Genomic DNA, 12585 nt, shown 5'->3' with positions numbered 1-12585 from the left:
CTGTGAGTCCACTTCCCGGCGCTCCGTAGTGACGCGACCCCCCCAGCTCTGCGCATGCGTGACCCCGCCTCTCCAGCCGTTGCCAGGGCGACGGGCTCATCTCTTCTGCTCCCCCTCCCCGCGGCCCGGCAGTCGCCCAGGCCTCGCCTCAGTGCGCAGTCTCGGCACCTCCCCGCGCTCCGCCCAGCCCGCGGGGAAACGGTCGCGCGGCGATGACGTCGCGGGGGCCTGGCCGGGCGTCGCGGACTCTGGAGATGGAGGAAAAGGAGCAATTACGGCGGCAGATCCGTCTCCTGCAGGGTGGGTCAGGTCAGGTCGGGTCGGGCCCGGGTCGCGCGTCCCTTTCTTCCCCTTCTCTTCACAGCGGGCCCCTGCCCGCCTCCCCTAAGGGGGTGGCTTTCCGCCCGCGGTCTCGGCGGCTAGGTCCGGTCGGGTGGGGAGGTAGGTGGGGTCGGGCTGGGTCTAGGGGACCCGGAGGGGCGTCCCGACTGGCCTGGGTCACCTCCAGCTCGGGTTTCGACGGAGGGTGCGAGCGTTTCCGGCGCTGCGGCTGGTGGCGGCGGGGCGGTCGCTTAGTAACCGGCGGGCGGGAGGGGGCCCCCCACCCCCACGCGCGGGCACGTACTCGGCGCCCCCTGGGCGCTCCCTCGCTCCCCGCGCCCGACAGTGGCAAAGCCCGCTCGGGGCCAGGTGTGTGTTTCTTCCCTGGACAGCCCGTTTTGACGCTCCTTCCGTCCGTACAGTCACACTCTCCGTGATACTCCCGGCCCAGACTCCCCAGTCTTCAGTTTCCAAACTTTTCCATTTTTAGACCTAATGTGGTTTGCTATACTTAAAAAAAAAAAAATTCCCCTTGTAAAGTTATTCCCACAAAGAGAAGACTTAAGGACTTGGAAAGTGTGTATGGGGGAGAGGTCAGGTGGGCTGAGCCCACCTTCCAGGCACTTCCTGGCCTTCCATCATATCTGCCCTGAGGTGTCACCAGGTCTGGACCTGGCTCTCTTTGGGCCTGGGGGCGGGACATATGGTGGGGGAGCGTTGTAACGGTGGGGCTTGTTGGCTGAGTTGTAACAGCTTGGGTTGTTTCAGCCGAGGCCTGTGCCCCACCTGCATGGGCACAGCTGTCCAGGGGCTTCCTTGGCAAGGCCCCGTGGCGGTCCACTGCACTGCGATTCCCGATGATTAGGCCTCTCCTCTCCTCAGGGGAGGATGGTGTGACATTCTTGTCAAGTGTGGAGTACCCAGGGGTGTCACTTACCTCACCCTCACTGCCTTGTGTGCCAGGCAGGGAGCTCATTAAGGTGCAGCCCTGCTCCCTTTCTATCTGTGGGCAAGCCAGAGGGCCTCCATGTCTCTTGAGGCATTACAGCATAGGGCCTTGCTGGTCTTTTCATACTGAGTGACACTTCTTCTCAAAGGATTGTGAACCTAGCATAATATTCCTGGAGAATAGGGAATATGCCACAGGGATACATTTTAAGGATAAGCAACTAGAAATAGGATTGAAATAGAACTGACGGGAAAAGACTTATGGAGAAGATTGGCCTAGGGAATTTGGGCTGACTTTCAGTGGTTCTCACGCATTGGCAGCTGCCCCTCCTGCACTGGGACGTGACAGGATCCACCGGGGTCTGCGGGGTGTCTGGTCAGCTGATGCCCCTCCAGGGAATTCTCACTGATTTTACTCACCCTCCGGTTAACGGGGCTTGTGCTCCTGTCTCCTCAGGTCTGATCGATGACTACAAAAACCTCCATGGCAATGCCTCTGCCCCAGGCACCTCCGCCGCTTCCCAGTGGCAGCCGCCCGCTTACAGCAGCGGCAGGGCCTTCAGTGCTCGCTGCCCTCGTCTGAGCCGGAGGGGCTTCTCCCCGAACCATGGGCCCGTGTGGCGCAAGAAATACTCCCTTGTGAATCGGCCCTTGGGATCCTCGGACCCACCCGGCGACTGTGCTGCGCAGCCGCCCCTTGGGGCTGGGGGCAGCCAGGGTCCCGAGCCCCAGCAGTACATCCTGGAGAGGCAGGTCCAGCTCAGTCCGGATCAGAACATGGTCATCGACGTCAAACCACCGTCAAAGCCGGGCTCAGCGGGCACTGCAGGGGTCCTGCGGGGCTCCTTGGAAGAATACGGGGATGCCCCCTGGAGCAACCACAGGCCTCAGGAAGGTGAGGGTGAGCTTCCCGGTGGGCAGCAGCAGCCCTCGAGGCCAGGAAGAGCTAAGGGGAGCTGCAGTGAGGAGGACCCCCTTCTGGTCTGCCAGAAGGAGCCTGGCAAGCCCCGGGTGGTGAAGTCGATGAGTACTGTGAGCAGCAGCCCCTCGGAGCCCCGGCGGATGGTCGGTGAGAGCGCAGTTGCGGCCAGGGCCCGCTTCCCGCCCTCCAGCCCACCCCAGCGGGGCGGCACGGCCCTGGGCCGGAAGGTGGGCTCACAACCTGCGGCCAACTGCGGCACACAGCTCCTTGGGGACGGGAGAGCGAACGCCGGCCATGCAGATCAGTCAGCTGCCTCTGGCCTGGTGGCAGGCCCAGCTAGACCTGCTGCTGGACCCAGGCAGACCCGGGAGCCCTTGCTGCTGGTGTCCTGTCGAAGCAACAAGTTCCGGCAAAACAACTACAAATGGGTGGCTGCCTCGGCGAAGAGTCCCCGGGCCCCTCGGAGGGCCCTCAGTCCCAGAGCAGTGGCGGAGAATGTGTGCAAGGCCCCCTTTTCTGCAGCGGAACGAACGGAGAAGCCGCAGCTCAGAGGCGACCTGGATGCCAAGCCCAGGAGGTCGGCCGCAGCCTCCGTGCCTGGGGCCTCCCCGAGCAAGTACAAGTGGAAGGCCTCCAGCCCCTTGGCCTCCTCGGCCTCCTCCTTCCGTTGGCAGTCAGAGGCCGGCAGCAAGGACCATGCCTCCCAGCTCTCCCCAGTCCCATCTAGGTTCCCCCCAGGGGACAGACCAGCAGTGGGACCCAGCAGCTTGAAGCCCCTCTTCAGTGAGACCCCGCTCTCGGCTTACAAAGTGAAGAGCCGCACCAAGATCATCCGGAGGCGGGGGAGTGCTAGGTGTGTGTCCCTGCCCCGCCCCCGGCCCTGTCTGGCCAGGCAGGTTCCGCCTTGTATGCAGAGCAGGTGGGAGGGAGGGCCCGCCCGCAGGGGTGTGGGAGGTGGAGAGGAAGCATCACCCCTGACGGGGCCTGAGCGCGGAGCTTTGCCTGTGGTGGTGTCACCATAGTCAGTAGGAATGAGGCCAGGGTCACTGCTGTCCCTTACAGCTGAGTGACAGGGCTCAACCTGGCTGGGGGCTGGCCTGGGGCCCCCAGCCAGGTGGGGACAGGTGGAGGTGGTGGCAGCATCCCACCCTTTCTCCTGTGGGCAAGAGACCAGAGACTGCTGGGTGGTTTCTGTTCTGGGCCTGCAGGTTTTGTGCCCAGGCCAGGAGCAGGGCAAGCAAACCCAGGGCGCAGTGTCTCTGTGGGAGGGGGTCGCCTTTCCACCGGGGAGGAATGCTGCCCCTTGATGGCCGGGTGACAGGGTGAGTCACGGCCTCACTGAACCCATGTCACCTTCCCCGCCCTCTGTCCTCTCGGGTCTAGAGGAGGCTCGAGGACGGTGTCATGGCCCAGTGCTCCGTCTGGGGTCAGGGACTTAATTGTGGTGGCTGCCAGTGGCAAGGGCAGAGGGCCTGCCTCTGCCGTCAGACGTGGTGACACTCGCTGACCTCCCAGCAAGTCCCACTCCAGAGGTCCTTCCTGCTGTCTGACCTGGTCTTGGGCCCTGCCCTCCCCAATCGGTGCTGTCTTGGATTCCTCGGGTTCCCTGCCCTCCTCACTTTTTCTGTTTCCGCCAGTGTGGGGAGGGGGTCACCAGGCTGGTGGCAGCGCCTCCTCCGTACAAGGCCTGCCTGCTTTGCTTCTCCTCCAGCTCCAGGCGGGGGCTCATCTGCCTGGGGCGGTGCAGGAGGTGCTTGTGGAGCACTGGGTGGGGGTCGAGGCTGCTCTCCTGCGCTCTCCGCCTGCCTTGGCTCTGGGATCCTCCAGGGTTGTGGCTGCGAGCCTGGCCCTGGCAGGGAGGAGGAGGGGGTGGCGTGGGGGGATGGGTGGGGAGCAGCCTTCTGACGGCTGCTGAGGTTGGTTCCCTCCGGGGGCTGAGTCCATGTTGCTGGGATCTGGGTGGGCAGGGGTGGGAGGTGAGCCACTCGCTGGGGGAGCCTGTTAGGAGCCGTCTGCTCTTTGTCTCTGCAGCCTTCCTGGGGACAAGAAGAGCAGCCCCCCACCTGCTACCACGGCCAGGAGCCAGTTCAGCCTGCGGCGGAGGCAGGCCCTCCGGGGGAAGAGCAGCCCTGTGCTGAAGAAGACGCCCAACAAGGGCCTGATGCAGGTCAGCAGGCACCGGCTGTGCTGCCTGCCTCCTGGCCGGGCCCACCTCCCCACCAAGGAAGGTATGACCAGGAGGAGGGGCTCCCTGGGCCTGTGACGGCTCTGCTCCCTGTTGGGACCCACCTTCGCCGTCCACCTTGCATTGTGGGGCCCTGGCCCAGGAGCGCTCAGCCTGGCGGGCAGTGGGTGGCCTGGGCTAGTGAGTGGAGAAGGAGAAGAACCGGGGTACCGTGCCCTGCACTCTGGGTCGGAGAGATGCTTCCAGGCAGGCATGTGGTGGTCTATTCAGCACATCCCTCTGTGTATGTGCAGCCGAGTCCCTCTTGGCAGGAGGAGCGGGAAGGTAGATGAGAGGGTGGCAGCCCCGCAGCCCTGAAGTGGGAGGAGACGTGGCTTGTGCCGCCCAGGGCCTCTCCCTCCTTTCCTCACTGCCTGGGCCACAGGTCTACCCCTCCCCTCCCTGCTGGCGCTGCCTTTTCTTCGGGAAGCCTGAGCTGGCCTGGGAGGGGTCGGCTTTGCCCTCTTAATTAGAGTCCCTGGAGTCCAGCAACAGAATGGGGAGCGCTGTGGGCGTGGCCCCCGCAGGAGGCTGGCTCCCCACTGCCACGATGGCAGTGCTCTGGGGAGGCTGCAGAGCCAGGCTTCATCTGGGTGCCTGGTCCTGAGGTGGCCCCTCTGAGCGGCGGGGTGAACGTGCGGCAGCGGCTTCTAGACTGACCCGTATGAGATCTGGAGGTGACAGGGTTTGGGGCCGGGCAGGCTCGGCGCTGGGCGCTCCAGCCGGGGCCTCGTGCTCTAGAAACTGTGCTACGCTTGGTGCCTGGGGAGCCCAGCCGAGGGCGTGGTCCTTGGCCTGGCCGGGAGTCTTTGAAGAAGGCTTCTGGAGGAGCTGGTGCCTGGGCTGTGCTGAGCATCTGCGCGTAGCCGGCCGTGGGAGGGTGGGCCATGGGGTCCCAGGCAGAGGGTCGAGCGGGGCGGTGAGAGGGCTGTGGGGAAGTGAGGCTGGAGGGTGCCGGTGCCGGCCTCCCACCCGTTCTCCTTTGGCCGTATCCCGTGCGCCATGGCAAGTGTGGATTTCATGCCGGGTGACAGAGCAGAGGGAGCCCCGTTAGTGGTTCCTGGTTCCTGCGAGGTGGCTGGATTGGGGGGCGGGCCTTGGCTGCAGGACTGGCTGGGAGCAAAGAGGTTGAAGGTGACCAGCGGTTAGGCTGCCGCGGGTTGACTGGAGAGGACGAGTTGAGGATGCCCCTCTCTTCGAGAGACTGGTGGCGGGGGGGCCCCCAGGGAGCTTGAGGGCAGGTGGGGGGTCAGGTGGCCTCTTGGGGCAGCTGGGGGAGAGGCCAGGAGGTGGTGTCTGTGGACATCTGGGCCTCTGTGGGGACTCATGGCCCCTGTTCAGATCCTCTCTGTCACGGTGTTGTCTTAGCCGGCCGAGATGTCGGGTGTGCAGAGAAGTTGCAGACAGATCTGTCCCCACAGATGAGGTGTCACGCGGGATGGCAGCGTGCAGGCCATGATGGTGGTGCTCAGGGCCGGCTGTGGGAAGTGGGCGGTCCAGGTGCTGGGGGTCCAGGAGACCCAAGACAGGGGTGGTTCCTCCTGCCCTCTGGTGCCCGCATTCGAGCTGGCCAGCTGCTGAGACATTCCCATCGTGACTTGCCACTAGCAGGGTGTCGGGGCGACAGAGAGGGGGTGGCCAGGTAGGGCCCCTTGTGGAGGTAGTATTTCAGCGAGGCTTGACTGATGGACGTGGTTGGAGGTGGCTTGGGGGAGGAGTGTCCCAGCCGGGGCAGCGTGCTGGGAAGGCCCTAAGGCCCTGTCCTGCCTTCTTGGGCCCTTCCTGACAGCAGAGCTCTTGGGGGATCTGGCGCGCGTCTGCTGGGCGTCGGGCCCCCTTGCTGGGCCTGGAAGCAGGTGTGTGTGTGGAGCACCTGCTGGGCAGGTGTTGAGTGTGGCATGGTCGCGGCAGACAGGGCCCTGGGCCTCTTGGCGCCCTTCCTGCCACCCAGGGGTGCTGAGTCCTGATGCAGGTACGCACACTGGCCTTGACTCTGTCCCTGCCAGGCCTGTGCTGCCCCTGCCTCCAAGGAGTCTGGCCTGGGGGTCGACAGGCCCAAGGCAGGCTGCTGCTGGCCTGTGCAGTGGGCACCCCAGGGAAGGAGCGCCACGCGGTCTAGGAGTGGGCTGGGGACCCACGGACCGAGGGGCCCTCTGCGGATGGGTGGGCAGCAGTAGCATCGGGAGCTCTCCTCGCAGAGCCAAGCTTTCCCACCAGCCGGCCAGGTGGTCCTGGGTGCCCTCTCTCCCGGCTCCAGGCCGGAGGGCTCTGGTGCGGCTTGGGGGCCGGGGTGAGGGCTGCCCCAGGCATGGGAACAGCCTGGCAGCAGCCTTGCTGCAGGAACCACTGGCCAAGGGGCGGCCGGGGAGCTGGAGAGCTGGGTAGGGGCCTGTGGGCAGCGTCCCAGGGCCATGGGCCAGAGATGTTCTGGGATGCTCACCCGGTCGCGGGGTGGACAGAGGGGTGAGGGGCTGGCGGGGGCACAGACGCTGGGCCTGCAGATGCGGTAACCAGACCAGGTGGGAGAGGAGGTGGCGTGTGTCGTCCCTGGAGCTGCACCTGCACTTGTGAATAGCCTGGCCCCTTTGTAGGCCTAGAGCAGAGTGGGGTGCAGGCTGGGGACGGTGGTGGCTGCCGCCTGCTGGCAGGGCAGCCATGGTATTCGGTGGGAGGGGGAGAAAGGCTGAGGGCACCGCTGGGTGTGGGGCTGTCAGGTGGGGACTGTGGCGCCTGCCAATGGGGCTGCCACAGTCCCTGCCTTCACGCTCCTCTCCACTAGGAGGCAGATGAATCAGCTCATAGTTATAGACAGTGTGATAACCACGCACAGAATGCCCTGCAGGAGGGGAGAGGGTCCTGTTGGGGGAAGGGCTTGCAGAAGGCTTCCCCTCACTCAGCCACTTGTCCATCCCCCCATGCATCCTCTGTCCACCCCCTCATCCCCTCCCCGTTTCCTGCACAGCTGTGCAGGGCAGTGTGCTGTCTCCTGGGGGGTGTGTGTGCTGAGGCCGTGCTGCGTTGCTGGACACAAACGGCTCCTCAGGTGCTTGTAAACAGACTGACAAGTTGCTTTCAAGGGGAATTCCTCGTCGGTCAAGTGGTTAGGACTCAGCGCTTCCACTGCTGGGGGCCCGGCTTCAGTCCCTGCTCGGGGAACTAAGATCCCACAGGCTGCACAGCGCGGCCAAAAAAAAGAAAAGAAAAGTTGCTTTCAGGTGGCAGAAGCACTCTGAGGAAAAGGAGACAGGCAGCAGTGCTGCAGGGAGCTTCGGGGAGGGTGGGCGGCGGGGACGTCTCTGAGGAGTGACATCTGAACCGAGCCCTGCGTGAGGAGAGGGGCGCGTGGGCACACCTCTGCAGGCGAAGTCACAGGTAGGCTGAGCTTTGCCTGTTCCAGGAGCAGAGACTGGTCCTGTGTGGCCGGTGTCCTGGAGGGTGGGAGGGGCCGAGGCCAGAGGGCAGGCAGGACCAGGGATGGGAAGTGGTGCTCGGCCACAGCAAGGAAAAGGGGGTTCTGTTGGGAAGCCCCTGAGGGACAGTGGAGGCACCTGGGCCTGCACGGGTGTGCTCAGGGACACAAGGTGGCCACGTTGGGGCCCCAGGAATGTCCAGCGGTCCCGGAGGGGCAGCAGCCAGGATGAGACTGCGGGTGAGGCAACTGAACTACAGGCCGAGAGTGTGTGTGTGTGTGTGTGTGTGTGTGTGTGTGTGTGTGTGTGTGTGTGTGTGTGTGTGTGTGTGTGTGTGTGTGTGTGTGTGTGTGTGTGTGTGTGTGTGTGTGTGTGTGTGTGTGTGTGTGTGTGTGTGTCCGTCTCTTGGAAAGTGCAGACCCCACCTACGGGCCACCGGCAGGGCCTCCCTGGGAATGGGGGCAGAGGCTGTCTCTGCATCTACTTGCTTTGAGGCTTCTCTGCCCTGTTTCCCACACAGACTTTTAGTGCCAGATGCAGCCCTCCGCTTGGAGCTGTGTCAGACCTGACCCCCTTTGGGACGCCCTCGCTGCTGAGGCCGGTAGGGCTGAGGAGGGGGAGTGGGAGAGGTGGGAGAGGTGGGCTTCCCCGGCTGGGGTCCCCACTTCAGGCCGGCTGTGCAGCCTGGTGGCCAGCAGAGGGCGCACTTGCCCCTCTTATTTCTTCATCCACCTTTTTCTGGTAATTGATTGCCTAATTTCCTCTTTATGTGAAAGAAAGCAGATATCAAGTAATTTGCAGCAATAACTTGCTAGTGCTGGGCCAGTATCGAAACTCCCCTGTTCATTTCAAGTGGCAGATAAAACACTAATACGTAATTATCCTTGCAAATTGGATTGTTTTAAATAACCAAAAGGCTATGGCCAGGAGAAAGCGATCCCGTCTTCCTTGAGTTACTATTGCAGTGTAATTGCCGTGTTCAATCAATCTCCCTGGCATTAGAAATTCCATCACAATCAACATTAAGCTTTATTCATTGTGATGGTTAAGAGCCGGGCCATTTCTCCTCTTTTTCTTCACTGGCAAAATTAATCAGGGAAAAGATTTTAAACATTTACCCGTGCGAAAGAGGTCAGCTCTGCCACTGTATTGCTCAGCAGATAAGGGGGCTAATAAAAAGAAAATTGAATTACTAATGTCACCAGGAGCAGAGTATATAAAACCTGGCAATCGCCGGTCCAGGGGAAGGGAGAATCCATTTCCTCGGGACAAGGTGCGCTCATTTTTTATTTGGGCTCATACTATCAGCAGTTTAATTTGAGGGCGCGTAAACAGGAGGAAACAGTTAGGGAATAATGAGCCCGAGGTGTACAGTGCCGCCCGATATATGCTGCACACGGTTTATTTGACACAGCAGATAATCGCTTTAATTGAATTCGAAACTGCATGTTCAGCAGGCCTGTGGCCTCGTGCCTTGGGGACCTGACCTTACAAAGATTCCAGCCTGACTCCTCCTCTCGCTCTGCCCCCCCACCGGCCCTCTCTGGCCGAGCCCTCTGACCCTCCCACCTAGTTCCCTGGGCCTAGAGTCAGACTTTGGCTGGGGGGTGGGGCAGGTGGTCCCTGGGGGTCCCCACGTGACACCCCTACCCCACCCCGTGCTCCCTGGGGGGATAACCGCACCTTGGCTGCCGGAGGCCCCACTTGATCCGCCTCAGTGCCGACAGACCCCAGAGAAGGCAGCAGAGAAGAGAACTTTTTGTAGACCTCAAAGATGGTTTCCGATTGGCCACCCGTTCGATTGCGGAAGTTAGTCGTCACAGCCCGCGGTGTGGACGTGCGCTTTCCAGTGCAGACCTGGGGCGTCGGGGCCAGCTCCGGGGCTCCTCTCCCCCGGCCACAGCGGGCCCAGCGCCATGACTCGGGCTGCCCTGAGGTGACAGGCTTCGTGTGTGCAAAGAGGGTGCTGCCTGGTCCACACCAACCCAGCACGACGCTTGCAGTTGTTGGGGGCTGGCAGCCCACCCAGCACACTCGGCCCCAGGCTAGCGGACTTCCTGGGAGCAACAGGCCATGTGATTCCTCCCAGTCACTTGGAGAGGTCTGCTGTCAGGTGCCAAGGACAAGCCCCGGGCGGGTGGGCGGGCAGTGGCGTCCTCGCCTCCCAGGGGTTGCCCAGGACAGTGCATGTGTGGCAAGAGCCCACCCACCTCTCCTTCGCCTGCCTCTGCACAGACAAGTGGCCAGCGCGGTGGGTGGGGTGTGGGCCTGGCGGGTCGCTCAGGGCTGTGCCGGCAGGGCTGTGGTTGACAGGAAGGGCCCAGTGTTCACAGTGCCGTCAGGTGTGGATCTGAGCGCTGCCGAGGCTTTCACTCAAGCCGGGCCTCACACAGCCGCCTGCCTCTGGCTCAGAGCTTGCCAGCACGTGGCGGGCGCTTCCCTCACGTCCCTTAGTCTGCCGTGCCAGCCACGCGGTCTGGAGGATCTGCTGTCACCTGTTTATGGATGCAGCGGGCGGCCACTCGTCCTGGGTCATCGGCAGAAGAGGTAGGTGTGGTCTTGGGCCCTGCCCCTCTTACCGCGCCCCAAGCCTCTCCCAACAGGCCCCGCCTCCCCTCTGACCACATGTACCCAGTGGACACGGGCAGGCGGCGGGCCAGGTACTAACACGGCAGCCTCACTCTTGGGAGGCAGCCCAGAGCCCACTGCTCGGCGCTGGGCAGCCCTGTGCATGGCCTGTGCTGGCCTCAGGACCGCGGGAGGGCCAGTGGTCAGAGGGAGCGCAGTGAAGCCTCGCCCTGGGCCTCCGCGTTCATTGGTAGTATGTTTTCACCACCAGCGCCCACTGGGAGCACTTTGGGAAGATCAGGAGCCAGGGAACGTGGGAGAAGGAGGTAGGCTTGCTGTGGCCCAGAGGGGTGGGCGCAGGGCCGGGGCTGGGTGACCCCTGTGGTGTCCCCGTCGTGTCCAGTGCTCTGGTCCTGGGTCCCGGTCCTGAGGTGTGGGCAAGCCCTGGTTCTAAGCCTCCAGGCTGGTGCTGGCGTTGCCTTGCTCTGTTCCCACAGCTGTGGAAGGGCATCTCTCGGGGGTTTCTGTGCCGGCTGCGGGGGTGGGGCCGGCTTGGCGGGTCTCAGCTGGGCGGGTGATGGTGCTCCTGTCGCTCTTCTCCCTGCTGGAGTTTCCCGCCGTGGAGCGGTCTGTGGTCCATCATCACTCGCTGGCGTGCAGTTGGGTTGTTTAGCTTTACTACGGCAGACGCTGTAAAGGGCGTGAGAGCAGTTCAATCTGGAGCCCTGCTTTCCTAAGGGAAAATGAAAATGCTGAAGTAGGCCCTGCAAAAGGCAGCCGCAGCGATCCTGAGCCTTGCATAAATGATCAGGCGTGGCGGAGGCCTCCAGTTTTACGTTCATCACGGCCGTGCTAATGAATTCTTCCACAAGAGCTGGCGTGGGAGTGCGTGTATGCGTATGCGCATTGCCTGTGTGGCGCCTGCCAGGCGTGGGGCTCTAGGGGAGCTGTGACCTCCGCGGAGTCAGGGGCACCTGAGTGACTCCATGAGGCTGAAGCCCTGGGAGCCGCTCCTCACCTGGGAAGCAGGGGTGATGTTCTCACGACGGCCAGAGCTTGCAGCCCCGGGGTCTCGTGGGCCAGGGTCCCAGGTGTCCGACGAGTGTAGACGGTGTGCTGAGGGTGGCCCGCCCCTGTGTCCTGGCTGACCGAGTTAAACCCAGCCTCTCTGCCAGCTGGGCCTGGCCCGGCCCGAGGGTCCCTCAGCCGGTGCGCTCTGAGAAGCCCACCTGTCCGTGGGCGCGGGGTGCAGGGCAGAGTCTTTCTAGGGCTGCTTTGTCTCCCAGCCTCCCCCTGGGCCCTCAGTGCTCTCCCTGTGGCTGCCGCTGGCCCCTCAGGTGGTCTGTCCCACCTGCTCTCCTGGGCCCAGCCCCTTCCTCCCTTGGGGAGTGGGGGCCACCTGGTGATGGGGGCGTGGGAGCTCCTACCTGCTGGAGGTGGGCCATGGCCTTCCAGGTCCTGGATTGTGGCACCTTCTCTCCACAGCTTCAGCATGTTGCTGGGCACCCCATCCAGACCCAGGTCCCACTCCTCCATGCTCCCATGGTCCCAGTCCAGGAGCCCGCCGCGGGCTACGTCACGGAGCACCCCTTCCCCCGCACACCTCGGCCTGGCCCTGTGCCAGGGCGGCCAGTGATGCAGTGGGCTCCCTATGAGACTCAGAGCCGGGGGTCTGGGCTGGAGCTGCTCTTCCTTGGCCCTCTCTTTGAGTGAAGCTGGGGGCGCCGAGGTGGGCAGCTGGGCTTGGGCACAGAGAAGTCATCTCAGAAAGGAGCTCCAAAGACATGTTTCCCCTGTGGAGCTCTCTTTAGCCGGGCTCCCCTTACTGCTTGCGTTTTAGGGGGAAGATGCCAGGTAGGGTGGGGGTTTGTGGTCGGCATCTGTCTCAGGCTGCCACCTCCATGCTGTGTGGTCCCCTCGGCTTGGGAAGGCAGGGCAGCAGGGGGCGGGACTGCAGGGCCACACTGCCCCTCTTGCTGCCCTGACCCTGGGGCCGGCCCGGGTGTGTATGTCCTTGACTCTGGGCCGTGAGACAGTGCCCCAAGGGGCAGCACGTGGGGAGACAGGCAGCCGGGGAGCCGAGGCCGGGGCTGGGGGCTGCTGTCCAGGGTCAGAGCTGCCCACATGGCCAGTGGGTCTGAGCTTGGACGGAGCGCAACAGGACCAGATGGCTGGACAGTTGACCTCCAGGT

General features: G+C 63.4%; 1 protein-coding gene across 3 annotated transcripts in view; it reads left to right on the top strand.

The window, feature by feature from the left end:
• Window positions 1–202: 202 nt before the first annotated feature.
• The window catches only part of ZC3H3 (zinc finger CCCH-type containing 3), an 82370-nt gene continuing 69987 nt past the window's right edge, over window positions 203–12585 (top strand). For all 3 annotated transcript variants that reach the window (XM_060128603.1, XM_060128601.1, XM_060128604.1), the window contains exons 1-3: window positions 203–300; window positions 1727–3044; window positions 4223–4419. In XM_060128603.1, the coding sequence (XP_059984586.1) occupies window positions 213–300; window positions 1727–3044; window positions 4223–4419 (1603 nt within the window). In that variant the 5' untranslated portion in view covers window positions 203–212. The remainder of the gene's footprint in view (window positions 301–1726; window positions 3045–4222; window positions 4420–12585) is intronic.

The sequence above is a fragment of the Lagenorhynchus albirostris genome, chromosome 17 (genome assembly GCF_949774975.1).
Source record: "Lagenorhynchus albirostris chromosome 17, mLagAlb1.1, whole genome shotgun sequence".
Taxonomy (NCBI): domain Eukaryota; kingdom Metazoa; phylum Chordata; class Mammalia; order Artiodactyla; family Delphinidae; genus Lagenorhynchus; species Lagenorhynchus albirostris.
This window is presented reverse-complemented; position numbering and strand designations above follow the sequence as displayed.